Source organism: Hemicordylus capensis, chromosome 6 (assembly GCF_027244095.1).
Source record: "Hemicordylus capensis ecotype Gifberg chromosome 6, rHemCap1.1.pri, whole genome shotgun sequence".
Lineage (NCBI taxonomy): Eukaryota > Metazoa > Chordata > Lepidosauria > Squamata > Cordylidae > Hemicordylus > Hemicordylus capensis.
In genome coordinates this window covers 135,410,606-135,436,845 of record NC_069662.1, presented here as the reverse complement: position 1 = coordinate 135,436,845, position 26,240 = coordinate 135,410,606, and the positions used below count along the sequence as shown (strand labels likewise).

The 26,240-nt window shown below is 42.7% G+C and overlaps 1 protein-coding gene across 15 annotated transcripts in view; it reads left to right on the top strand.

Annotated features, from left to right (window-relative positions):
* The first annotated feature begins 3,529 nt into the window (after nucleotides 1–3,529).
* ADAM22 (ADAM metallopeptidase domain 22) overlaps nucleotides 3,530–26,240 on the top strand; it is a 196,881-nt gene continuing 174,170 nt past the window's right edge. For 8 of the 15 annotated variants that reach the window (XR_008309865.1, XM_053261913.1, XM_053261911.1 and 5 more), the window contains exons 1-2: nucleotides 3,532–3,939; nucleotides 4,362–4,525. Coding sequence is in view for 13 of the 15 variants with exons in the window: in XM_053261913.1 (XP_053117888.1) it covers nucleotides 3,861–3,939; nucleotides 4,362–4,525 (243 nt within the window). In the remaining 2 variants the exon portion in view is untranslated. Of the gene's footprint in view, nucleotides 3,940–4,361; nucleotides 4,526–26,240 lie in introns of all 15 variants that reach the window. The other 7 variants (XR_008309864.1, XM_053261908.1, XM_053261901.1 and 4 more) reach the window with 4 other exon arrangements.

Sequence of the window (26,240 nt, the reverse complement as noted above, 5' to 3'; positions counted from 1 at the left end):
AGTAAATATTACTATCTCCATATTGGAGCTGGGGAACTGAGGCTGAGAGAGACAGACTGGCTTGCCTAAGGCCACCTAGTGAGTTCATGGCATAAGAAGTGAGATTCAAACCAGGGAATCCTGATTTGCAGCTCAGGCATTATTTGTTTAACTGGAATGTTCGCAAGAGTTTAATTTGGTTTTGTATTTTCCTCATCTATAATTTGAATGTAGAACAAAGCTAATCTTGCCAGGAATGTACATTGAATTTAAGAATGAATCTCTTTTGCCTTGTGTGTTCAGACTCGTTGCAAATTAAGAGGGATCCTTAGTGAAAAGTCCCTTGCACTTTCCATATTAATATTTATGTTGTCAGCATATTCCTATGCATATGTCCCTCCTTTAATAGGTTTCTCCTGAGCAAGTGCACATAGAAGTTTAGCCTTAGGACAGGTATTTTGAGAACAAAGTACAGGAGAACCTCAATATTCATAGGGGTTCTGTTCTCCCCAGTGACAGCAGATACGGAAACTGCGGATACCGATTATTACATTCATTACAAATGGGTGGCTGAAACAAAGAGATAATTCTAACTGGACAAAAAGTCACCTTTCAAAGTGATATAGTTCTCATATTTATTGGGGAATAGCAACTATGCCTATGCAACCCAACACAAACTCCAGTGGCTGTTACTGATAGTTGAGGGGTGGGAGTGTGTGTGTGTGAGAGAGAGAGAGAGAGCGCGCGAGAGAGATTCATTTTTTAAATGATGCATTCTGTATTTCCCCCCACCCTTCACAAAATATTTCTGTGCAGGATTTCACAATGGCATCAATAATTTGCAGGGAATCACAACAATAAACTGCCATTGGAATTGTAACATTTTTTTTTAAAAAAATGGAAGAAGGTGCATCACAGGGCTTATTTTATTGTTAGATTTATTTATTGTTAGATTATATGCACTGTATGCTCAAATTATGTGATTGTATTCTTTCCCTGCCTCGTGCAGCCACCTAATGGCGCAGTGGGGAAATGACTTGATTATCAAGCCAGAGGTTGCCAGTTCGAATCCCTGCTGGTATGTTTCCCAGACTATGGGAAACACCTATATTGGGCAGCAGCAATATAGGAAGATGCTGAAAGGCATCGTCTCATATTGTGTGGGAGGAGGCAATGGTAAAGCCCTCCTGTATTCTACCAAAGACAACGCATGGCTCTGTGGTCACCTGGAGTCGAAACCGACTTGACAGCACACTTTACCTTTACTCTCCCCCCTGCCCCTGCCCCCATTAACACTTGCTGCATGATCTAGCCAAGCTCTTCCAAATGAGTGGCACCCATCTACCTTGAGCAAAGTTGACAATGGTGGGTAAAGCTTCAAATATTAATTATTAGGTGTTTGTTATACTTGAGGACTGCACATTTCATCCAACAGCTTGCAGAAAGGGGCATGGCCAATCACGATAACTACTAACTGCTAATTTTTCAGAAACATGTAAGCATCATACACTACAGCATTTAGTATGCTGAACTAATGAGCTAGAACACTGAGAAAGGGCATGAATCCTACAAATGTTAACAGCCTCATCTTTTAGCAAATGTTAGCTGAATTCAGTTCATCCTTTTATATCATGTTGTTGAAGACAGAATTCAAAGTCAATAGCTTCTACTGTCTTTCTCGAATCCACACTGATAGTTCTTCAGTCTTCTCTTACTTTGCTTGCAAGCATAGGTGAGGGTGATATTTGAGAGTTAGCTGCCTCAAGCAGCTTTTTCCTGATCTGCATGACTATTGCCTTGTTGGAAGTAGCTGAGTTGAGCCTGAGGCATGTCCCTTGTCCATGCCTCCCAGTACTACCCTAGGTGCTACCCAGAGGTAAGGTAAAACGTGCTGTCAAGTAGATTTTGACTCCTGGCACCCACAGATCCCTGTGGTTTACTTTGGTAGAATACAGGAGGTGTTTACCATTGCCTTCTGCACAGTATGAGATGATGCCTTTCAGCACCTTCCTATATCGCTGCTGCCTGATATAGGTGTTACCAGCGGGGATTCGAACCAGTAACCTTCTGCTTGTTAGTCAAGTATTTCCCCACTGTGCCATGTAAGGTGCATCTAGGTAATTTTTGGAGCCTGGACTGAAGGGTATTTGGTGCCCCACCCACCACCCACTGCAAGTTGAGCATCATTTTTTAACATGTTGGTTCTTGAGGGCACAAACCACACCACTCAGGAGAGACTAAAGAGGATTTGTGGGGCCTCAAGGGGGGTAGAGGCCCTGGTAAGAGTGCCTCTGGTGCTATCCACCCCTGGAGTGACAACTTTCTCTAGGTTAGTGCCTTGAAGTCATTGCTCCTGATAGCAAGGAGGCTGGCCAGGGGCGTAACTATAATAGGGCAAGGGGAGACAGTTGTCTGGGGGCCCACTGCCTTGGGGCCCAGAGGCAGGTCACATGACTGACTCCCCCAGCCGCCGCTGCCCCCCACCCCGGGCTTCCTTCAGTTGTATTCATCCTCCAAAATTGATGTGAGTGTTAAGACCTGGAGCTACCAGAACAGCATGTCTTTCTCTTGTATCATTAAATGACTTGCATCGTCCACAATTTACAAAACCTTTTAAAAAATAATTTAGGATGATGTTCTATTGTGGCACATTGGTAGGTGTGTGCGCGCACGCTTTTTGTTACCACTATTCAGCCTCATTTAAGATTTCTTTACTTCATGAGCTGAGCTTCGGGGGGGGGGGCATTTTAAAATCTTGTCTCTGGGCCCACTCCAACCTTGCTACACCCCTGGGGCTGGCTCTTGAAGGAATCAGGCTCATGAAGAGAATGCACTCAACTACAGAACAAATTGCAAGTCTCAGGGCAAGTAGCATTTGGTTCGAGCCTCTTGTGGACCTCAGGTTCCTGCCTTGGTGTGATGGTCATGCACAAGTCAGTTACCAACTTTGCAAATAGGTTCTGCATGATGTGTGAACCTAGCCACAATAAATGGTGGTCTCTCTCCAGCTTTGCAAGACTTTGCTATTTTGTAAGTGGGACTAAATCAACTAGTCATCCAGAATTTATGGCTGGGGTGCCACTTGAAACCAAGTAACACTCCCCTAAAACCTGCCTCCATGGGTACTGTTTTTTAACAGCTGCTTTTCCCGCCCCTCCACCCCCGTACAGGTATTTGCTGTCGTGTAAACACGAACTGTGAGGTACGACTCTCCAACTGTCAGCTGACATGCCAAGAACCTTTAGTTAACTGCTCCCCAGTGTCTTTCCAGGAGGGTTTAGGGGCACTCTTTTATATGCTTCCAACAGCAACCTACTACTTGGACGGCTGTGTATACCCTCGTTACATAAATTCTCGTATCTTGGCACAACCACCTTTATTATTTAACCGTTTATTTGCCCTGAGTCCTTGCGCTGGAGATGGCTGCTAAACCTGAGAGGAAGGATGAGGCCAATAAGAGCTTTCAATGCCCTCCCCGCGGAACTTGGATAACTACATTTCCCAGCTTCCCCTCCCCTTGGCGGGTCGTCTCGGCTTCCTTCTCCCAAGCGAGGGGGCGTTTTGCAGGAGGCGAAGGAGGGAGCCTGGCTCGGCTGTTGATACCTCCGTTCTAGGGATGTGCATGTGGATGAGGCGAGAGGGGAGGAGCTTGCAGCTTGGGAGCTAGAGCAAACCACCCAATGCAGTAAAAGGCTCTGGAAGCGAACGGCAGGCAGGCAGGCAAGCAAGCACAATGCAGCACTGAGGCGGCGGCAAGAGTCCTGTGTGCTTCCCGCTAGATGAAGCCGGGCGTGGGAGCGATCCTCTTTAGTGACCCTTGCTGATCGCGGGGGGGAGGCAGGCAGGGACAGACGGCGCCCCCTCCCCCGAAAGGCACCGCGATGCGTCCCGTGGCTGCTCTGCTCTCCTTGATGCTCTGTGCCTTTGGGACGTTCTCCGGAGCTCGCTCCAGACATGCAGGTAAGTCCTCCTCACCTTTACGCCGCCGTTGCAGCCTGCCAAGCGGATGACACGGCGCTGGGCATAGAGGGAAGGGGTCCATGGCGTGGATGCCGCTAGCAGCTTCTAAGGAGACAAGAGCTTTAGCTGCATTTTGTGTTGCGTGCGCGCGTGCGCGCCTGTTTTGTTTTGGGAAAGGGAATAGATGTCCCCCAGATATAACAATATGCAAGGAGTCTCGTCAAAAGAGAGATCGATTTCACGAAGTCTCTTTTGCTTCCTAAAGCCCGTGATGTGAACGCACATCTTGGACTCCTTCTGCGTCCTAGCGTTGCGCCCCGTAGGGTCATATTTGAAAATAAGGCGACCCCAGCCGGAATGGCTTGATCGTGACTGTGCCTCTCTCTCTTCGCCTCCCCCCCCCCGCCCCCGTTTTCTCCGAGGAGACGCCTTGTTGACTGTGATGGAGCGACGGGCTGGGGACCGTTTCAGGGAGAGGCAAAACATTGTCCCTTTCCGGCTCATCTACAGCACGGTCGATGGCAACGAAACCCAACACGACGCGCCGCTCAACACCCGCATCGGGAGCAGCTCCGATGGGAAGCAGGTAAGCAGCAGGCAGCTTGGGCGGCTGGTGGCAGCAGCCAGAGAGCTAGAAAGAGACCAGCCCACTCTTGGGGGTTTTCTGTTGCCCCGGAGACGTGGTGCGCTTGGTGGCAGAGGAGGCGGCCGCTCCTTCCAAAACGCTAGACCAGCTCTGATGCGCCATGCATAGAAATCACAGCGCAAGGGGAGAGGGAATTTTGCATTCGAGATCCCATCGAGGTACCCAAGATAAAACTCTCGTCATTGAGCGGGTGATCACTGCGAAATAATAGATCCTGCAGTTTTTGAGTCGGCTCTCTCTCTCTCTCGTGTTGTAAATATGTAAGCATCAGTAGAAATCATCTTTTTGGTTGGGAATTGGCAGGAGCATTGCCCTAAAAGCAATGGTAACAGACCACATGGCGCTCCTTGAAGGCTTCCTTGAGTGAGTGCTGGTGGTAAAGATGTGCCTTTCCTAACTTCCTGGCAGAGTGTCCGGTTACCAATGCCACCAGCTTTCTCTGTGGCTGCCCCAGGGCTTTGGAATATGCTCCCTATTTAAATAAGAGCATCTCCTTCTCTGTTTGTTTTTCAGGAAGAACCTGAAGACCCTTCTGTCTTTGCAGGCTTTTAATTAGAATTAATTTTAATATTTTTAAAACCTTGTTTTAATATCTATTTTATTTTTTGTCATGTGTTTTAATTTGTAACTTTTAAATATTTTAAATTTTGTACACCACCTAGAGATGTACATATCAGGCAGTATTTATCATGGAAATATGATAAATAAATTAAGATTTTTAAATTCTTTTCTCGTATATCTTCTTTACAACTATGGGGCTTAAATTGCATTTAATATGCAATTTTGAATATGGTGGGGGCGGGGTTCCCTCCACATCTGGGATTTGGAGTTTTAACTTTTAAAAATGATTTTTCCTCCCTTGCTATAAAACATCTTTTTAAAAAGAACAGAAGCCTGTTTGTAACTAACTTATTTAACTAGTTAAATGAACATAAATAGTTGAATCAGACACTTATTTCAGAGATTTCTAAATTAATCTAGAATTAAGCAGATTAGATTTATTTTTTTCCTTCTGCTGTTTGAAATGTTTTATCAGTTCCTGGTCAAAATAGTATAGTTCTCATAAAAGAAAAGTTGCTTTTAAAGCTGAGAGGGGCGAAAAGTGGGGAAATCGCCATTGTTGATCTCATTGATAGAAAAACATTCATATCAAACAATCAGATGAATTTGTTCTATATGATCTGTATTTATAGCTGTTCCAGGCATTTTGTTTTATGAAACAGAAATTAGAAAACCATTTGGTTTTGATAGATAAAAAAAAAGTTGAAATGTTTATTGCTTATTGACACTATTGGTAATCCTATAAGCTAAAACTGTTCTGCAGTAATATTCTTGCATGCACATATGTCATTGCAAGGACGGACAGACATTCCTTTAACATCTTCACTGTAGCACCTACCAATCCCAAAGAGGCAAGCTACTGTTCAGTTTTAATGGGCTTGGCTCTTCAACTGTGGGAGCTTCTGGGAAGAAAATTTCAAAAGAAACTTTACATGAACAATGTCTTTGTCATTAGTACTTTGAATCATAGCCTCAGTAAACAGTGATTCTGTGAATGATATTGAGATAGTTCATGATAACCCAAGTATAACAAAGAACAGATAAATACATTTAATAGTAAGGTTGACTACAACTAACATTCAAATTGTGGAATTCCTGTGCTTCTCCTATATTAAATGTGGCCCTTGCTAAAAGAAACTTCCTTGCATTCATATAGCTGACTTCAGAGTATGTAGGATTAGGATTTTGCTGGTATATCACTGTAATACTACCTTCAAAGTGACTGTTGCAAACCAAGATCAATTGTTTACTGCATTTCTCATAGGAAATCAGTATTTGCTTTATTATTTGGTTTGGGTGGCTTCTTATACTCTCTGACTTTGTTTTACAAGATTTGAGGAAGTTGCTGGTTGTTTGTATAGGATACTGCAGGTTATATGGAGTCTCCTCTGACTAGTTAGTTGATGTTCTTAATTTGCACATCAATGCTCATAATTTACTGTTGCCCTGTGGGTGTTCTTGGTGTTATGGATAGTTGTGGATTAGCAGGTGTTGGCAACTATCCTAATGTGAAGAATGTGTCACTTCCCAAAGTTAATGAACAAGTCTCCATTTTCAAGGTCATCTGAAGACCCCTAAAGCTTTTGAAGTAATTGATACATGGTTGTAATGGAAACAGCTTGATTGTCTTAAATAGAATCTGATAAAAGCACTTGAGGAACTGCACTTTCTCTACCAACTGGTATCTGAAATACATTGTTCAGCTTCAAAACTGTGTCTGCCAATCAAAAAGGTGGAGATATTTTTTTACCAAGTTATGTGCTCTTAAAATCATTTAAGTCATGCAGCTGTGCTGCGTACTTGTATCTTGAATGATGTGACAAAGGAAATATGTAGTGTCTTGTTCCAAAAATGTATTTGGCACAAAGTTTTAAGATGTCTTAAGGTTCATCATTCTGTTGCTCTTACTATTCTTTTAAAAAAATTAATTGCATGTGAGTCTTTGATAGTTTGATAAAGCCATTTTTTCTGTCAAATATTCTTAAACTGTAATCCTGTTCAAGCTTATCTAGACATAAATTCCCCTGGATTTTGGGGAACTTACTTCTGAGTAAGCATGTGTAGGATTGGATTGTTAGTCCCACTGTGGTTCATGCTTTTTTATGTGGATGATAGGAATTCTTTTTTATTAAACATGTATTGTGTTTTGTTCAATAACATCGTATGCTCAGCACTACAGGATAATAAACAAATTTTACCAATGGCATATTTCCCCATCTTCCTCCCACATCCTACCCCAGTGACAGAAGAGCTAGTCTTGTGGTAGCAAGCATGAATTGTCCCCTTTGCTAAGCAGGGTCCACCCTGGTTGCATTTGAATGGGAGACTAGATGTGTGAGCACTGTAAGATATTGCCCTTAGGGGATGGAGCTGCTCTGGGAAGAGCATCTAGGTTCCAAGTTCCCTCCCTGGCATCTCCAAGATAAGGCTGAGAGAGACTCCTGCCTGTATCCTGGGGGAAGCTGCTGCCAGTCTGGGCAGAAAATACTGAGCTCGAAGGAGCAACAGTCTGACTCAGTATAAGGCAGCTTCCTATGTTCCTATGACAGAAAATAGAAATACAGTCTGGAAGCATTATCCAAAATCATTGGCCATGCAACCTGCATAGCTTTTTGCATTGCAGAATTATGTCTGCTTAGAGTTAAAGTGATTTCTTCTTGATTTACACTGTTTGATTCTTTCTGTTCACGTGTGATCATACTTAGCAAAAAACTTTTAATTTGAAGACTAAAACTGAAATCCTATTCATACTTATTTGGGAGTAAGCCCTATTGAACTCAGTGGGACTTGCTGCTAGGTAAACATGCATGAGATTGCACTGCAAGAAGTGTCCACAATGTTCTAGAAGCAAGGGTTGGGAGTTACTGGAGAAAGCAATATTTTTCTATGAGATGGAAAGTAAATGCCCATGCTGTTTGGTGATAGGGTCATAAATAATGGCTGCCATCCAGACTAACATTGCATGTAGGGGGAGGGTGATATTCTATGTGTGCAACAGGAGAGGGGCAATTTTTGCCCATCTTCCCATTCCACTGCAGCTGTCTGTGCCTCCTGTAAATATATCCCTGAGGATTGTGGGACTTTTAGGGATGTATTTTCCAGAGGCACAGGTGGTTGTAAAAGGAAGGAGAGAGTAGCAAAAATTGCCTATTCTCTGTTGCATGTACAGAACATTTTTCTCTGTGTGCTGTGTTAGTCTGGATGACAGCCAATATTCATAAACTGAGAACTGAACACATTGCAGAGCTGAGGTAGTCAGAAGGCATTAAACAGGAATAGAAAGTGAACCCATGTGGACTTAGTGAATGTTCTTAGTGGGATACAAGATTATGTCTCCTGGATCTAGTACCTCTGATGACTTTCTAGCTAGTCCATGATTCCTGTCAGAAGCCCACAATAATAAATTTCGTGCATAACATTATGATATTATAACACTTAGCTTAATAAGTTAGATTTTCCACCTTACTTTTACAAAGAAAGTAAGTTCGTTTCTTTGACGGATGGTCATTATTCAGTTTAAGAAATAAGAGTAGGCTAGGCTTTAGACTGTTTGCATTAAATTCAGATTTCATTGTAAACCATATTATTGTTCAAACAGAGATACACTGTATCTGAAAAATTTAAATAGTAAACAAAATATGACTTTTAAAAAATCAATTTTATTTTAAATATATTCCATTGTGTATATCACGTAGAGTGAGCATGCTTGTTTTATTAATGCAGTATTTAAAAACATGTGCGTTAGTGCTGAAAGATAACCTAGTGTTCCCAGACATCTTGAGATATTTTTGGGTAAACTGCCATTTAGTTTTGAATAAACTTATTAGATTTGAATAAATGCTCCTTTAAAATTTACTCTCTTCACACATTCTTAAGACTAGAGAATGGAGTAAAGGGAAGAAGAAAAAAGAAACCTAAGAAGCAAGACTCAGATTATTAGATTAAATGGAAAAGAACTAGAACTAGGAGCTTTGTATTGGAAATACTTCTAAAGGGAGCTGGACTGATATTTGAAACTGTGGTGTGATATATTTTATGAAAGTGAGCTAGGAGAGGTGAAATTGGTTGAATAAATTGGACGTTAACAGGAGTGTTTGGGAAGGGAAGAAGTTGATTGCTTTGGACACAGCCTTAAATGCAAATCAAGGCAAAACTGAGTTGTGCAATAAAGGCATTAGCAAATTTTATTTGCACCTAGGAGCCAACTCGAAAATTTAGGAGCCAGACAATGGACACTTGACAAAATTATCTAGACCCATTTCAAACTGGTTTTTGGGTGGGCTATGGGGTGGAGACTGCCTTGGTTGGCCTGATGGATGTTCTCCAATTGGGAATTGACAGAGGAAGTGTGACTCTGTTGGTCCTTTTGGATCTCTCGGTGGCTTTTGATACTATCGACCATAGTATCCTTCTGGAATGTCTGAGGGTATTGGGGGTGGGAGGCACTGTTTTACAGTGGTTGTGCTCCTACCTCTTGAACAGATTCCATATGGTGTTGATTGGAGACTGTTGCTCTTCAAAATCTGAGCTTAAGTATGGTGTCCCTCAAGACACTGTACTTTCTCCAATGCTTTTTAACATCTACATGAAACTGCTGGGAGAGATCATCAGGGGATTTGGAGCTGGGTGTTACCAGTACTCTGATGACACCCAGATCTACTTCTCCATGTCAACTTCTTCAGGAGCTGGCATATCCTCCCTAAATGCCTGCCTGGAAGCAGTAATGGGCTGGATGAGGGAGAATAAACTGAAGCTGAATCCAGATAAGACGGAGGTACTTATTTTGTGGGGTCAGAACTCTAGAGACAATTTTGATCTCCCTGTTCTAGATGGGGGTCACACTTCCCCAAAAGGAATAGGTTCGCAGTCTGGGAGTACTTCTGGATTCATACCTCTACCTGGTTTTTCAGGTTGAGGCGGTGGCCAGGGGTGCTTTCTATCAGCTTCGGCTGATACGCCAGCTGCGCCCGTTTCTCGAGATCAATGACCTCAAAACAGTGGTACATCTGTTGGTAACCTCCAGACTTGACTTTTGTAATGCACTCTATGTGGGGCTGCCTTTGTACGTAGTCTGGAAACTTCAGTTGGTTCAGAATGTGGCAGCCAGGTTGGTCTCTGGGCCATCTCGGAGAGACCATGTTACTCCTTCATTGATGGAGCTACACTGGCTGCCAATCTGTTTCCGGACAAAATACAAAGTGCTAATTATAACTTATAAAGCCCTAAACAGCTTAGGCCCTGGGAAAGCGTCTTCTTCACTATGAGCCCCACAGCCCATTTAGGTCATCTGAGGAGATCCGTCTCCAGTTACCGCCAACTCGTTTGGTGGCTACACAGAGATGGGCCTTCTCGGTAGCTGCCCCGAGATTGTGGAATGCGCTCCCTGCTGAGATACGATCCTCCCCATCTCTGGCAATTTTCAAAAAACACCTGAAAACTCATCTTTTCACCCAAGCTTTCTCAGCTTCCCAAAATTTTGAGGTTTTAATCTCTGGTTTATTTTAAAATTTTTAAATTGTTTTTAAGTTTTTGTATATGTTTTTAACTGGTTTTATGCTACTGTTAACTGCCCAGAGATGAAAGTTTGGGGAGGTGTACAAATTTGACAAATAAATAAATAAATAAATGATTATTTTATTCATTCATTCAACTTATATACTGCCCTTCCTAAAGTAGCTCAGGGCGGTTTACATTAAAATTAAAAAACACATAATAAAATGGTTAAAAAAATAAAATATTAAAATTAAACTAGATATCAATAAAAGCCAGGCTAAAAAGACGGGCCTTTAAGTCTCTCCTGAAGGCCTCACTGAACTTAGTATTCGCTGAGGAGGGTAATTCCCTTTACAAGTAACATACTTAGAACAGAAACATGTCTGCCTGGGACAAATAAATATTTGATTAAATAACTGTACCTCTGACAATCCTAGTCGAGGCACCACAGTTAAATTTCTAGGTTTGTGGCTCCCTGGTGCTTGGAATTTGTCAGGCCCTGGTGTAGTATGTTCTGACTTGCTAAAGGAGGATCTGTGGCTCTGTGCTCTAATCATATTTTGTGCAATTCAGATACTTGCTGTTTTGTGCGAATTCAAATCCTCATTCAAAGAGTTTGTTAGCAGAGGTACCATTAGTGAAATATAAGAAGAGTAGCCTGGAATGGCATTTTTTGCTGCAGCAATAGCAGGTCAAAGTGTTGACCTCTTCAAAGTGTTCTGTGGCACTATCTCAGTGTTTGCTTGGAAGCAGACAGTGACGGAGAACGGTAGGGGGTTTCATGCTTAGTATGCCAGTATCTGGTACTGCAATGTTGTTAAGAATTTTCTCCCTTGCTCTGGTTCACAGTTCCTCCTGCTTTTTGCCCCAGTGTCACAAATCTAAAATGTAAGTAGGGAATGGGCAACTAGTTTTTAGCTCCAAGTTCACAATGGAGCTTTGGGTTGCAGGGGTATGTACTACTGACTTGTGTATGTTGCATGCAACCAATCTGCTGTGCATAAATATCATTTCACATCTATACTGCAGATGGAGAAGCTGAAATGTCTAGATGAAAACTCCTAATGAGGGCTTTGAGCCAGCCTCTTCAATCATTAAATGAGATTTAACTTTAAAAATGTACTGATGGAAAGTACAAGATTATATTGACCATCCTGAGGGTAGACAAAAAACCCCCAATCCCTAGTAATGGAGAACCTTATTCTGATAATAGCAATGTGCTCTAATAATCCTAGTATGTTTTCTTTGGTGAGTACAATTATTACCATGTTTTATTGTGCCAGATGAAAGCGAGGTCAGACATTTGTTTGGAATTTCTTGCAAAAGATTGATAGGCATGCAAATAGAACGTTCTAAAACTGTATGAAACAATCAGCATTTTAGTTTTTAAAAAAACCTTCAATATTCTATACACTTGTTTGGAAGGAGTTTTCAAATGTTATCTGTGAGCCTTTATACCATTAGTAACGGTCATTTTATAATATCCATACTGCTTGGCTGCATCATGATGCAGTGAATACTTTAAATTGTAAGGGGCATCTTGTTCTTGATGAAGGCAACTTCTGATTCCTTGTTCAGCCTTGCTTGGTCCACTGTTGCTTTCTAGGAGTGAGTTCTGGCAGGGGATAGTGTTTATTCCCTGCCAGTGAAGACACGTTTCCAGCATTTTAAGTTGGAATGCAAAGCCCCTGTAGTCACTGTTTTGTGACCTAACATTTTTTCACATCTCTTTCCATTATATGACCGAGATTTGCCTGTTGCTCCTTTGTGCTGGCTTATGCAAGTTGGCAAGTTAGTTTCACTGCTTTTTCTCATGATTTTATCAGAATATCCTGTAAGCATTTCGAGTATTCCTTAATTGTAATTAATGGGCCTCCCCCTCCCTGCTGACTCCCCTAACTTTAGAGTGAACGAAAGAATCACTTCTGGCTCCAGAGTTGAATGTGTAAGTGCTTGCTAGCAGGGAGACACGGTGAAAGAGGGTCCGAATTCTCAGTGCTTTTTTGTCCCTGTCAGCATTATGGAAAGTAATTGATGAAGCTTGAGAGAAACCCAGACAAAGTTTGCAATAAATCTTTCATTAAACTTAGGGCAAAACAAAAGATTAGTCTGAAGCAAAAATGACTGCAGTGAAGAAACAGAATCCATTTAGTCTGCTGCCAGGTCATTCCTGCTTTCCACCCCAATAAGACCACTGATTGCTTTTTAAAGAATCCAGTTTTTCCCAGTGAACAACTTGCAGCTTATGGGGCTAGAGAAGGATGCTGTTGTCTATGGAATTGTGCTAGAATACTGAAAATCTCTTATTTTGTAATAAACAAGGGCTAGAACAGTGGGTAATGTTTTGGATTAGATTTTGGTTCAAATTCTGATTGAATCTTGGATTTACTAGATGGTCTTGGACCAGCCTAACAAGCAACCAAAGAAGCAGTCTTATATTATGCTTAAGTTACCATAAACTTTCAGCTTGTAAACAAAAATTAAAATATGTTTTAATTGTACAGGTACCATGTGTCCAGGGTAAAAATGAAAAAGAGATCTGGGTAGAAAGGTTGGGGTAAAAGAAGCTCTTTAATGGAATTATCTGTCTGTCTGTCTATCTAGCTGTCAGATATGTACATCTCTAGGCAGTGTACAACATTTAAAATATTTAAAGGTCACAAATTAAAATACATAATAGACAGTAGAATAAAATAGATATTAAAACAAGTTTTTAAATTAATTAATTATGTGGCTTCAGAATGCTCTCTGTATATGTGTGACACATGGGGGATAACAGGATCACTATGCATTTTTATGTGAACAATGACGAAGATGACATACGATATACCGCTTTTCAATAAGAGTTCCCATAGCGGTATGTATAAATAAATAAGTAATAAAATGGCTCCCTGTCCCCAGAGGGCTCACAATCTAAAAAAGAAACATATAGTAGACACTAGCAGCAGTCACTGGAGAGCTGCTGTGCTGGGGTTGGGTAGGGCCAGTTGCTCTCTCCCTGCTAAATATAAGAGAATCACCAGTTTGCGAGGTGCCTTTTTGCTCCATTAGCAGGGGATTAGCAATGCTCTCTAGATGTACTGTTTATCATGAGGGAATACTGTTCCCTGATTGGAGCTCTTCAGACTGGAGTGTGTGTGTGTCTGTCTGTCTGTCTGATGACTAAATAGCACCCTCATGCAAACAACCCCCCCAAAAAACCCCACCCTTACACATAGAAAGCTAGCATGTCAAGAAGCCTAGGTGGCAGCAGTACCTACCTTTCCCTGTCATCTACTGTAATTTCCTATGCACTGGGTTTTTTAAATCTTCTAGGATGGGAGGATTCAATCATCAGGTCTCCAACTGAATGGCAATTTCCAGAAACAGATATACCACGTGAAGAACTGCCTGTTTATACAACCTTTTAATATGCGTGGTTGCTTAAGGAAATCCAGGAATGAATGAAGAATAAGCAATTCAGGACCCATTACGTGTCAATGGAAACTATTTTTTCCTGTCTATGGAGATTACATTCAGGAATGCTTAGAAATACTGAACCACAAAGTATTCCTGACTCGATTAAAGATAAGCAAATGCTGTGTTGGTATTGCCAGTGTTGGCTTCAGAAAAAGAAGTTTGCTCTGGCCTACGTGTTTCATTGTTTCTGGGCACTCTAAACTGGATTCATATTGTTTAACTCAGTGAATGCCTCACTGCGTCCATAATTCATGGTCTTGTTGAGTGTAGCTGAGATCCAGCATGGTGTAATGCTTAGAGTGTTATCCTTGGAACTAGGATACTTGGTTATAAGGCCTGCTTGATTTTAAACCTCACTAGTGGTTTGCCTCACTAGTGCTTTGAGGCATACCCCTGACCTTTCCTCATTGTGTTATTCATATTCATAGTCGTAGTTATAGCAAAGATAAAATGATACAATGTTATCGATTTCAGCTTGCACTGCATGGAGGATATTCATGTGATAGATGTGAACATGTAAGGTGCCCCGATATATCCGGAGCAGTGAGACGTTCCAAGGACAGTGCTGCCTAGGGTTGCCATATTCTGGCTTCCTAAATCTGGGCACCTAATTTGCATATTATGTAAATTGGCTTTAAAATATTTTTTGAGCAGAATAGTGTCTGCACGTTTTGTTCTATAACTCCGCTTCTACAAGGGCTGGAGCTTAGCTTTTTTAAAAAAATGAAAGCTGAAATCCGGGCAAATCTGGGTGAGATGCTTAAAATCCGGGTGAAACCCAGAATTCCAGGGGGCATGGCAACTCTGGTGCTGCCAGGCAGGCCCAGCATCACTACATGGCATCCCTAGTCAGTTGCCTGGTCCTTGTTACCCCATCAGTACCTTCTTGGTGATTCTGGATTTTGCCCCCTGGGGAGGAGGGTCCACATTTTGCTCAGTAACTGTGCTGCAGCCACCATCTTTGTTTACCCACAGTGCCCCCTGACTGTGTGTGTCTGGGACACTTGCATTGGTGCAGGGCATTGTGGGTCAAGCAAGATGGTGGCAGCTGCTGAGAGGAGCTCTTCTACTGCCAAGGGAAGTCCTTCAAAACTTGAGCGGGGGGGGGGGGGTGGTTCTGTAAAGGAAAGACTACCAGAAGGCATTATAAGACCCTTCAGGCTCAAAGCTGGTTTAACTTCCTTTGAACGTAATGCCTACTCTATTTAAAAATATGCCAACAAAATAGTAGTAGTGGTGAAGAGGCAGCACAGCTTTATTGCACTGCATCCCCAAGGTACCTTCAGTCGGCTCACAGCTCTCAATCTCTCGCACTCTCTCTGTCTCCAAATTAAAAACAAATGAAGTGCTGTTTCTCTCATCTGCCAAGCATTCTACTGAGACCTCGGCCTTGCCCATTCAGGGGACTAATCATAGCCTTTAAAGAATGCAAAGGTTATTTTGTGTTATATCCTTGACTTCCATTCAAAATCACTTTAGGTAAAACCGTAGTGATAGATCCATTAATGGTAATTGGACAGCACAGTATATCAAATTAGGTCTGTATTAGTTTTAAGGTAAAGAAATAGTTTCATATATTCCTTCATGAGATTATACAGGGGAGGTTCAGACTATACATCTACATGCCGTTATAGGGATAGTCTGTCTGTCTGTGTCTCCTAATCACATAGGGGCGAGGTTCATCTGAACTTCTGCTTCACACACCATTTAAGCAGTTTAAATGCCACATTAGTGTTTAATGCTACATTAGTAGTATTTAAATGCATGTGATTTGGATGACCATCCTATGTGGTTATGAGTAGATGAATGGTGTACCAGAAAGGGGAGCCGCAGGATGTGCATGTTTGCATCCCTAATATTGTGTGTGTGTGTGTGTGTGTGAGAGAGAGAGAGAGAGAGAGAGAGAGAACAAATGAACGAACCACATAGAACACACTATCTCGTTCAGACATATTGTATGAACATAATTTTGTTTTGTAAGGTAGGCAACAGCAACCAGCTATCCCTAGCCAAGTTTTCCTCTTTTGAGTATCACCAGCTGATCCCTGACTTGCCAACCACAGAAGGCTGTGGATGTGACGGAAGCATTTGCAGAGATCTTCTTTGGTAAACAAGTAGACATGTCTGGCTCGCCATCTCCTCCTCAAAACTAGTTGCTGGCCAGGGTTTATAGAGCTCCAGAAACGCTCATGGATGGTATTTTAAAAGCCATGAAATTACTGCAAACCTAGCACTAGTCTTGATTTGACTGCTAGGGTTGAGAGAAGTGATGAACAAATGTCATCTCCTGACATTTTCCTGACCTTGGTAGGTCAGTACTACCCCATTGTTGGAGGTAAGGCGGGTGTCATTGCGGACGGGGCCTCTTTGGTTGCGGTTACCTCAGTTTATAGGAAGTTTTTCCCACGGGGCATGCTTGGTGCCTCCTTTGTTTTTTCAGCACCAGTGAGTTAATAGTGCTTTCTTTCTTCTGGTTTGATCTGCTGTTGTAGTCTCATAGTGTTTCATTGCTGTGTGTTGATAGTGTCTCTTATTTTATAAAAATGGAAATATTAATATTGAAGAGCAGCGTACTTGTTAATAAAATAAAATAAACTCAAATGCACCAGAAAAACAAAATAGAGAGTCTTCAGGTTCTTAAGTACAACCAGTTCCATCATTTCTAAGGCCATATACATTTTCTCAAGGGTTGTCTCAACATGAGCATACATAAAAGGAGTGTAGCACAAATGGAGTAGTTTGGCATCTGCTGAGCGTATGTCAGGGATATGCAAATGAACTTCGACCTTCTGGCTCATGATAAATTGATGGAATTGCCCTTGATTCCTCCCCCTCACTGGATTGCTGTATAGCCTGCGGCTGAACTTTTTAGTGTTGGCAAAATTGGAATCTCATTATCATGAATTGGTATTTAGATGTGGAATATGAATGTTACACTCATGTGCATAAGTTTGCCCTTGTGAAGGAGAGAAACGATGCCAAATGATTTCTGTGCACCTCAGCATGCTGCAAAAGGCAGCCCGGAGTCAGAGACCTGCTCTTTGATTGCTGGAGAGCTATCCTCTGTGAACTGCTCTTGTGCAGTTGCCATGCATTTCAGTGGTGCCTAACAGAGGCCCTGCACCTAACCCTGTGGCACCTAACACTCACTGTGCTTAGCGGTCTTTCCATTAAACAAGCATTGCCCAGCTGTGGATGGTTGAAATGTGGTTTTATGATTTATTTGGGGCAGGGAGGAGAGCATTGTTAGTCTCGTGATTCGTTTTTTGCACCGTTGGTAACACAATGCTGGTCTTAATTGTTCAGCAGCTGTATCCTTGTCCATGCCGGGTCCAGCAAGACAGTACAGCTAAGGAGCTGTTGACCCAGCAAAACTAAATCCTAATGAAGGGTTTATATAGTAGCCAGGAGTCCCACCCCTTCCTGGATCTCAGCCCGAGTCTGATCCAAAGAAATTGCCTGAGCTAGCCTCCCCTCCCCCTGAGTAGATCCATTGGGAGGGGATCCATTTGCCCGAGCTAAATGAACTCTCCACCTCTGGAGATGGAGGTCATCACCACTAATGTGGCATTACTTCTGCATATTGGTAGAAACATCAGCAATGAAACATTATGTAAATAAACTGGAAGCTGCAAACCATCCACAGAGGCAATCAGATAATTAGGTGACAAAGGTGTGAAAATACTGCTGAAGGAAAATAGGGAGCCTTGCGTTTGAGACAGCTTGTGAGTATAGTGATGCTGGTAAGGCCTTGAATTAAGACTAAACTCCTTGTAATTGCGTGTCATGTAAATGGCCTTTATAATTTTATTTTAAGTAAAATAATCAATTCTGTTCTGATGTTGTTTTTGCTATGTGTTTTATAACGCATTACTAAAAATCATATCTGTGAACTATGATCTTAATAGACACTTTTTGTCTCTAGAGTTCTTATTTTTAATTGTATGTATTATACACACTTGATAAAACAGACAATAATAATAATAATAATACAGGGGATGCGGAGGTGCAGCTAGGCAATTCTGAAGCCTAGACCTAGTGGGCTTACGGGGCCCCCTTGCAAAAGAAGCATCACTCTCACTCACATATATGCCCGATGGTTTCATACAGCATTCTTGAGCTTACAGTTCCAACTGTTAAAAGTTTAAACAACATTCAAAAAATTATTAAAACCGAATGGATAAACTGATAAGCTTCAGATAAAATATACAGGGTCCTCCCATCCTGCCCAACATCTGTTCCCGATATCAAAGCCTAGGCCAAGCCATTCCAGAAGATCTACAGGTGAAACTCGGAAAATTAGAATATCGTGCAAAAGTCCATTAATTTCAGTAATGCAAATTAAAAGGTGAAACTGATATATGAGACAGACGCATGACATGCAAAGCGAGATAAGTCAAGCCTTAATTTGTTATAATTGTGATGATCATGGCGTACAGCTCATGAAAACCCCAAATCCACAATCTCAGAAAATTAGAACATTACATGGAACCAAGAAGACAAGGATTGAAGAATAGAACAATATTGGACCTCTGAAAAGTATAAGCATGCATATGTATTCAGTACTTGGTTTGGGCCCCTTTTGCAGCAATTACTGCCTCAATGCGGTGTGGCATGGATGCTATCAGCCTGTGGCACTGATGAGGTATTATGGAAGACCAGGATGCTTCATTAGTGGCCTTCAGCAATTCTGCATTGTTTGGTCTCATGTCTCTCATCCTTCTCTTGGCAATGCCCCATAGATTCTCTATGGGGTCAGGTCAGGCGAGTTTGCTGGCCAATCAAGCACAGTACACTGTATACTTTTCAGAGGTCCGATATTGTTCTATTCTTCAATCCTTGTCTTCTTGGTTCCATGTAATATTCTAATTTTCTGAGATTGTGGATTTGGGATTTTCATGAGCTGTACGCCATGATAATCACAATTATAACAAATTAAGGCTTGACTTATCTCGCTTTGCATGTAATGCGTCTGACTCATATATCAGTTTCACCTTTTAATTTGCATTACTGAAATTAATGGACTTTTGCATGATATTCTAATTTTCCGAGTTTCACCTGTAAGGAGTTGGGCAGAAAAGTTCAGTGTTTCACCCTTTTTCAATGAAGGCAAAGGGCAGAGTCTTCCACATGGGGGTGGGATGATGGCCCGTGGTGGTGGTGGGGTCCAGAAGTTTTTGTAATTTTATGCCATAAAACAAGTCACTTCCCCCCCATTTTAAAGTTAAAAATAAATGGATTGACCAATCTGCTTCAGATTAAATATACAGTGTCCTCCCATCCTGTGCCACATCTGCACTGAATATCAAAGCCCTAGACCAAGCCATCTTGGAAATACACAAGGGAGTGTGTGATCACACATAAAAGTCCCATATAATCCCACCCACACACTTTCTGGATGGCTCCCATGATGAGGCAGGCACAGCACACAAGCAGGCAGTGGTGGCGGAGGCAGAGCAGAGGGCTTGCACAAGTCTGGGGGCAGCCAGCACTTGCCCCCTGTCTCTGAAGCTCTGCTGCTGGGCAGCCTTCATCCCATGCTGCTGAAGAGCGAGGAGGCAGGAAGAGGCCTCTGTGCTAGCCCCTCCCACTCACTGAACAGCTGATCAGTGGGTGGGGGAGCAGCAGCAGTCTGCTGGGAGGCAGGTTGAGAATGGGGAAAGGAGGCATTGCAGAGCCTGTGCTGACGGCTGCATGGAGGACGAGATTCTGGCATTGGCTTCTGGCAGGCTTGCTGCTGAGGCCCTCAGGCTAGCAGAGAGGCCGAAGCCTCAGAAGTGCCCTTAGGTCCAGACCTAAGGGAGCCTCTGGGTGTGGGCTCTGTATTGGAGTTTTGCACAATCAAATTTTCTGATGTAGCTTAAGCTTAATCTAAACTAAGGGGTGTGAGAGGCTGCCTAGAGGCAATCCATGACAAGATACACATGTTGGATATATCAGTGGCTACAAGAGATGACATTCTGGGGCTGATGAATTAACATTTGTGGAATTCAGTGCTACAGGATACGAAGGTAGCCACCAACTTAGAGAAGACTTGAAAAAGGAATTAGGCATTTTCATGGAAGCTGTGCCTATTAATGACTATCAAAAAGATTTTTTCACTTGCTTTGCAGCCAATTTCAATTTGTTTTGCAAGGGTTTGTGGTCCTTTTTGTTCTTCTTATTTGGGTCAATATTTTTTTAATTTAAACGAGGATTAATTTCCTTTTCTTGGAGTCATTAACTACACTGACATTCTTTTGGACTTTTTGGGTATCTTTCCTAATTTGTAGTGAGGCAAATATTCTAGCTGAGCTTCTGTTAGCATGGTTTTAAATTGCATCCATGGACTTGACCCTCTTGATCAGGATTCCACACTTCTGCTTGCCATGGCAAATGTGCCACCAGGCTGCTGGGATGGGGCTGTAGCTCAGTGGTAGAGCATCTGCTTTGCATGCAGAAGGTCCCAGTTCAATCCTTGGCATCTCTGGGTAGGCCTGGGAAAGACTCCTGTGTGAAACCTTGGAGAAGCTTCTGCCAATCATTACAGACAACACTGAGCTAGATGAACTAATGGTCTGACTCTGTATAGGAACATAGGAAGCTGCCATATACTGAGTCAGACCATAGGTCCATCTTGCTCAATATTGTCTACACAGACTGGCAGTGGCTTCTCCAAGGTTGCAGGCAGGAATCTCTCTCACCCTATCTTGGAGATGCCAGGGAACGAACTTGGAGCCTAGATACTCTTCCCAGAGTGGCTCCATCCCCTGAGGGGAATATCTTACAGTGCTCACACTTCTAGTCTCCCTTTCGTATACAACCAGGGCAGACCCTGCTTAGCTATGGGGACAAGTCATGCATACTACCACAAGACCGGCTCTCTTCCCATAAAGCATCTTCTTATGTTCCTCTGGTGGGGTTGACAAGTTTCGGGCTTCCTCCCAACTTGGAAGCTGCAGAGAGGTGAAGGTTGCCCCTGAGGTTGAGTCTTGTTTCCAATCTCCTCCACAACTCCATGGTTTGGAGAAAGGCTGGAGGGATGGTGGGGTGGGGTGGGGTTGGCTGCTTCCTTGCTGAGGTATTTGGAGATCCTCACCAGGGCCGGATCAAGCAGACTAGCCCCCTTGCCACACCTTCTAGCTCTGGACCAGGAAAGGAGGACAACAACTCATTGCTGGATTGCTGATCTTGAGGCAGCAAGCATGAATTGTCTCCTTTGCTAAGCAGGGTCCACCCTGGTTTGCACTGAATGGGAGACTAGCAGTATGAGCACGGTAAGATATTCCCCTTAGGGGATGGGGTTGGTCTTGGAAGAGCACCTGCGTGCTTGGATGCAGAAGGTTCCAAGTTCCCTCCCAGGTATCTCCAAGACAAGGCTGAGAGAGACTCATACCTGCAACCTTGGAGAAGCTGCTGCCAGTCTGTGTAGACAATACTGAGCTAAGTATATGCACGGAATGTGATTCGGAGTTCGAATCATGGCACATCCCTTTGAAATGGAGGGATTACACATCCCCTTTAACATGGAGGAGTGAAGGTCCATACCTGCTCCACCTCATACTGCCACTTCTGTAATCATGGTGCTTTCCCTAGCTATCAGTACTTGCCAGCGGTGCTCTCCTCCAGCTGCCCCTGTGCGACACTGGCACACACATGGACTCCATGCACGTGCAATAGCCCTTTGCCTGCTGGTGTTGTGCAGGGGCAGCTGTGGCAGAGCGCCGCTGATGCACGCTGATAGCTAGGTGGAGTGCCATGGAGCAGTGGTCTGACTTGGTATAAGGCAGCTTCCCATGTTCTTAGGTTTGGCTGCTGCATTTGTAAGATGGTCCAGGTGTCTGGCAGGTGCGCAGTGAGCCTGACATACCCTCGCCTTCTCTGCAGCTTGCAGGTTTTGTGGTTAGGCGAGAGGCTTGTCTTGGCTTAGCATCTGGAACGCTTCTCAAATCCAGAGCCTCGTCAACAATGCTTTGCCCCTTCCTTGGAGTTGTAGAGGCAGGGGAAGAGCTTTGGCTGCTTTGTTCAGTGTTCCCTATAACACTGAACAAAATTCCCAGATGTTGTTGACTACAATCCCCAGCTGCAATGGCTTTTGCTTGGGAGCAAAAGCCATTATGGGATTATGGGAGTTGTAGTCGACAACATCTGGGAATCCCTATTAGAGGGAACACTGGCTGTGTTTGCAAGGAATGCCTTACAAACATAAGGCCAAACAGATGTCCTGTTCCCCTTTCCAGCTCCAAGCTAAGATGAAGACTGGGAATGAGCCCTCCCCTCCGCCCCCTCGGAAGCTTAGACACAGGGAAAGGAGGACAGTTATCCTTGGTCTACATTTTTTGGAGTTGCAGCATAATGTCAAGGATAAGATCTCACTCTTTGGAGGAGAGGACCTGGTGATCACAAATGTTTGCCTCTGCCCCACGGCAGCTGGTTTATGCTCTTCATCCTCCCTTTCAGCTTTTAACTCCCCCCCCTTTCCCCCACTAAAGGTTTCCGCTTTTGACATGAAATGTGACTGTTTTGTCTGGGCATCCTTCCACTTGCACATATGTTGAAATGGATAGCACTGTAGTTGCTGTTCCCCAGGTGGTGTGATGACACTTTCATTTCACAAACAGATAAAAAGGGTTATGTATTTTAGCATCTATCTGCATCTATTTTTAGCATCTATCTGCAATGGAAGATTTTCCCCTGTGACATTATTGGGAATTCATGATACACTGTCATCATATTGGGAAATGTAACATGCTAAGCAGTTTCATGTGGCCATGAACCAGTGGACAATAGGGAAGTTCCCTCCTCTCAAAATGTAGCTAAAAAGCCCAATTTCAAATGGAGAGTTGGAGCACTTTTGCTGTGGTGCATTTTAGGATCATAGGGAGCTTCATTTTACTGAGTTAGACCACTGGTCCATTAGGTCGGTCTTATCGACAGTGACTTGGCAGCAGCTTTCTCCAAGATTTCAGGCAGGAGTCTCTCCTAGCCCGACCTTCAGATGCCAAGTAGTGAACCTGGGCTCTTCTGCATGCAAGTAGATGCTCTGCCACTGAACTATGGACCCATTCCCTAAGAGGGAATATATTACAGCAGACAGCACACACACATTGTTAACCATCCAAATGCAAACCAAGGCAGACTCTGCTTAGCAAAGGGAACAAACAATTCATGCTTGCTACTGTAAGACCAGCTATACTCCCTATTTTCACAAAGGATGACTTGCTCTGGACTGGAGCTATGAGCAGCACCAGAACTTCCCCGCTTTTCCTCCAGGGTTACAGGAATAGGGGTTTAACTAAGCTCTCTCAGAAATGTGTTGATCTTATAGTTAAGCTAAAACAATCAAGTGTCGTTTGTGAGACTTAGTATCTTTATGCAAGCACAAGAGGCCTGGCTTTTGCTCCCTTAAGTATTTTTTTAAACCTTCCTTTTGCAGGGCTCTTAAGTAAACTGATCTAAGAGACAATTAGTTTATACTTTTCAATCAATAGCTTCTAACCAGAAGTCCACAAAAAAGATAAATACATCTGCATAGGTTTGTAGTTATTCATTGAAGGACAAGAAGAGACCAGGCAACTCATACCTTCTGGAACTAAGTGTAGTTGAGTACTAGAGAGACAACCCAAAGTGGTTTGTGTGACAGGGCATGATCAGTGCTAACAATCCACAAAAGAAATAGGCAAGCAGGCAATTTTAAACAAATGTTTAACCCTTCCTCAAAACTGCCATAGAAGTCAATGGGTGGTAGGTAGCACCCATCATGCCCTACCACCCAAACCACTTTGGTATCCCTTGGAGATACTCATGGCGAACAATGGGGTGTTTCGAGTTTCCCCAAGGTTCCTTATTGTCAGAACAAGCTGCACTCACAGAGTGCAATGCATTTTGTATTCCTGCCTTAAAAAACACTGCAGAAGCACACAGTAAAAGGGAACCTCTCCCTCCCAGTGCAGAACTCACATTTCAAACAGTCTAAATGGCCAAAAAAAGAATCACTGACCCAGAATCCATTGCCATCCACAGTGCCTGCATTGCAGTAACATCACTGGCACAAGTTCATTATTATTATTATTATCATTTATTTAACATATTTTTATACCGCCGAAAATTTATGTCTGTGTGTTCTCTCTCACACAATTATGACTCCTTATGCACTGCAACAGCTGTCATAGCAGCACCCTTAGCAGCAAACATAGCCATAAGCTGAACTAGAGCAACTTCAGCCACATTTTGACTGAGTAGTGCACCTTGCAATGCAGATTCCAGAGCATACTAGAGCATTGAGTAAAGCTCAAGTTGGTCTCAAGGCCAGACATGGAACTCATCACAACAATCACCAATAAATATTATACACAGAGAGATAACTGCCATTGTCCATTTCTTGCAACAACACCATCTCACAAACAAAACAAACCACAATTCAAGGAAGGAAGACACCCAAGTTCAGCCTTTATCAATCTGAGATCCAGCAAGACCAGATAGTTATAGCAGCAATAGCTCAGCATATTATACTCAGTGCTGCCTCCCAGTCCCTTTGAATACATTTCAAAATTCTCTCCAAAAGTGCTCCCCCCCCCTCCCATCAGCCTGTACCAATGGAGGTACAGTTGCCCATGACAACATTTGATGTGTATGCTGACAAGCCAACCAAGAAGCAAGGAGATTGTAAGCCAATCGGAAGCCAGTGCTATAAAACCAATCAGCAAGGGAAAAACAGGCCTCTAAAATGGTGCTTGAAACGGTGTTGTTCTGCTGAGAGCTCGCAATAGGCCCTTTTAAAAAAGAGGATGCTCTGTTTTGAGCTTGAAATTCTTGAAACGGCCCATTTCAAGATGTACGTTAGAGATGCACATATCAGGCGGTATAGAAGTATAAATAAATAAATTTCAAGTTGAAACGTTTTGCCGTCAACATTCTGTACTTCTCTACACTTAAGTGCCAGTCTTTTTGTGTCTTCTCAGAGCTACATCCATTGATCTAGTCCTACAGATAATTTTCCCTTTCTACCCAGATAATTTTCCCTTTCTACCCAAGGAAAGGGATTTCTTCAAAACCTTTCTAAATCAGGTCTGTTTCATTACCTTCAGCCATGACATGTTTTTGTAGGCAAGTGCTGGTTAGAATCAACACAAGAAGATGTTAGAGTAATTATCCACCCATCGACAATATAGTTTTTGGACAGATCAGTGTTCTCCATGAGATGGAAGGTATATATAGTCATACATATATATTTATAGATAGAGTACGGATTCTGAGCCAGTTGCAGAGATCAGGTAATTGTTAGGTATAAAATAGGAGCAAAAGCTCACCCAAATGGATCAGTGGAGGATGCTTGGGATGACCTGCTGCCCATCCCTGGTCCCCAGTATTAAGTTGGAAATACATGAATTATTGTGCTGTATAATAACTGATGGAGACGTTTCCCACACGTCTTTCTTTACAAATAAAAACAGCCTTTCTTAAGAAATTCATACATTCAGTTTTAAGAGGTACCAAGACATAGGTTTTGGGCGGCAAATAAATACATAAATAAATTCAAATAAATGTGTTCGCATTATTTTTAAAAGGGAAAACATGTAACTTGACACTTTTTTAAAAAGTCCTTTTATTTTATTTTATTTTTTAAAGAAAAGTGTTTATCTACCTGGATTCTAGTGTTCTATATAGCTCCATGTTCAGTAAGAGGAAATAGTTGTTGACACTGTTCCCTCTCAGGCATGTGCATGTGTGTGTGCTCACACATTTTCTGATGTCCACTCAATTAATTTTAGATCCCACTCAGGTTGAATCGGGAAGGCCCCATTCTGAATGCATATGTGCACACACTGCCTTGATACTGCCACTCAGAACAAAACTCATTCCGCACACAGATGAAAAAAATTAGAACATTGGTTGTTGACCGGAAAAGAGTGTTGCTTTTGGTGTGTGACCTCTTTAACTTATGTGTGTGTGTGTGTCCGTCCACACACACACGTGTATCCAGTGGGGTATCACTGTTGTGCATGTGAAAGCCATTTTACCCATTTCCTTCTCATTGTTGCTGCATCTAGAGTTGCCAGAAAAACCATTCCTGAGGTTTAAGTGCAGTGTTCCCTGTAACGGGGATTCCAAGCTGATGTTGACTACAACTCCTATAATTCCCAGCTGCAAAAGGTCATTGCAG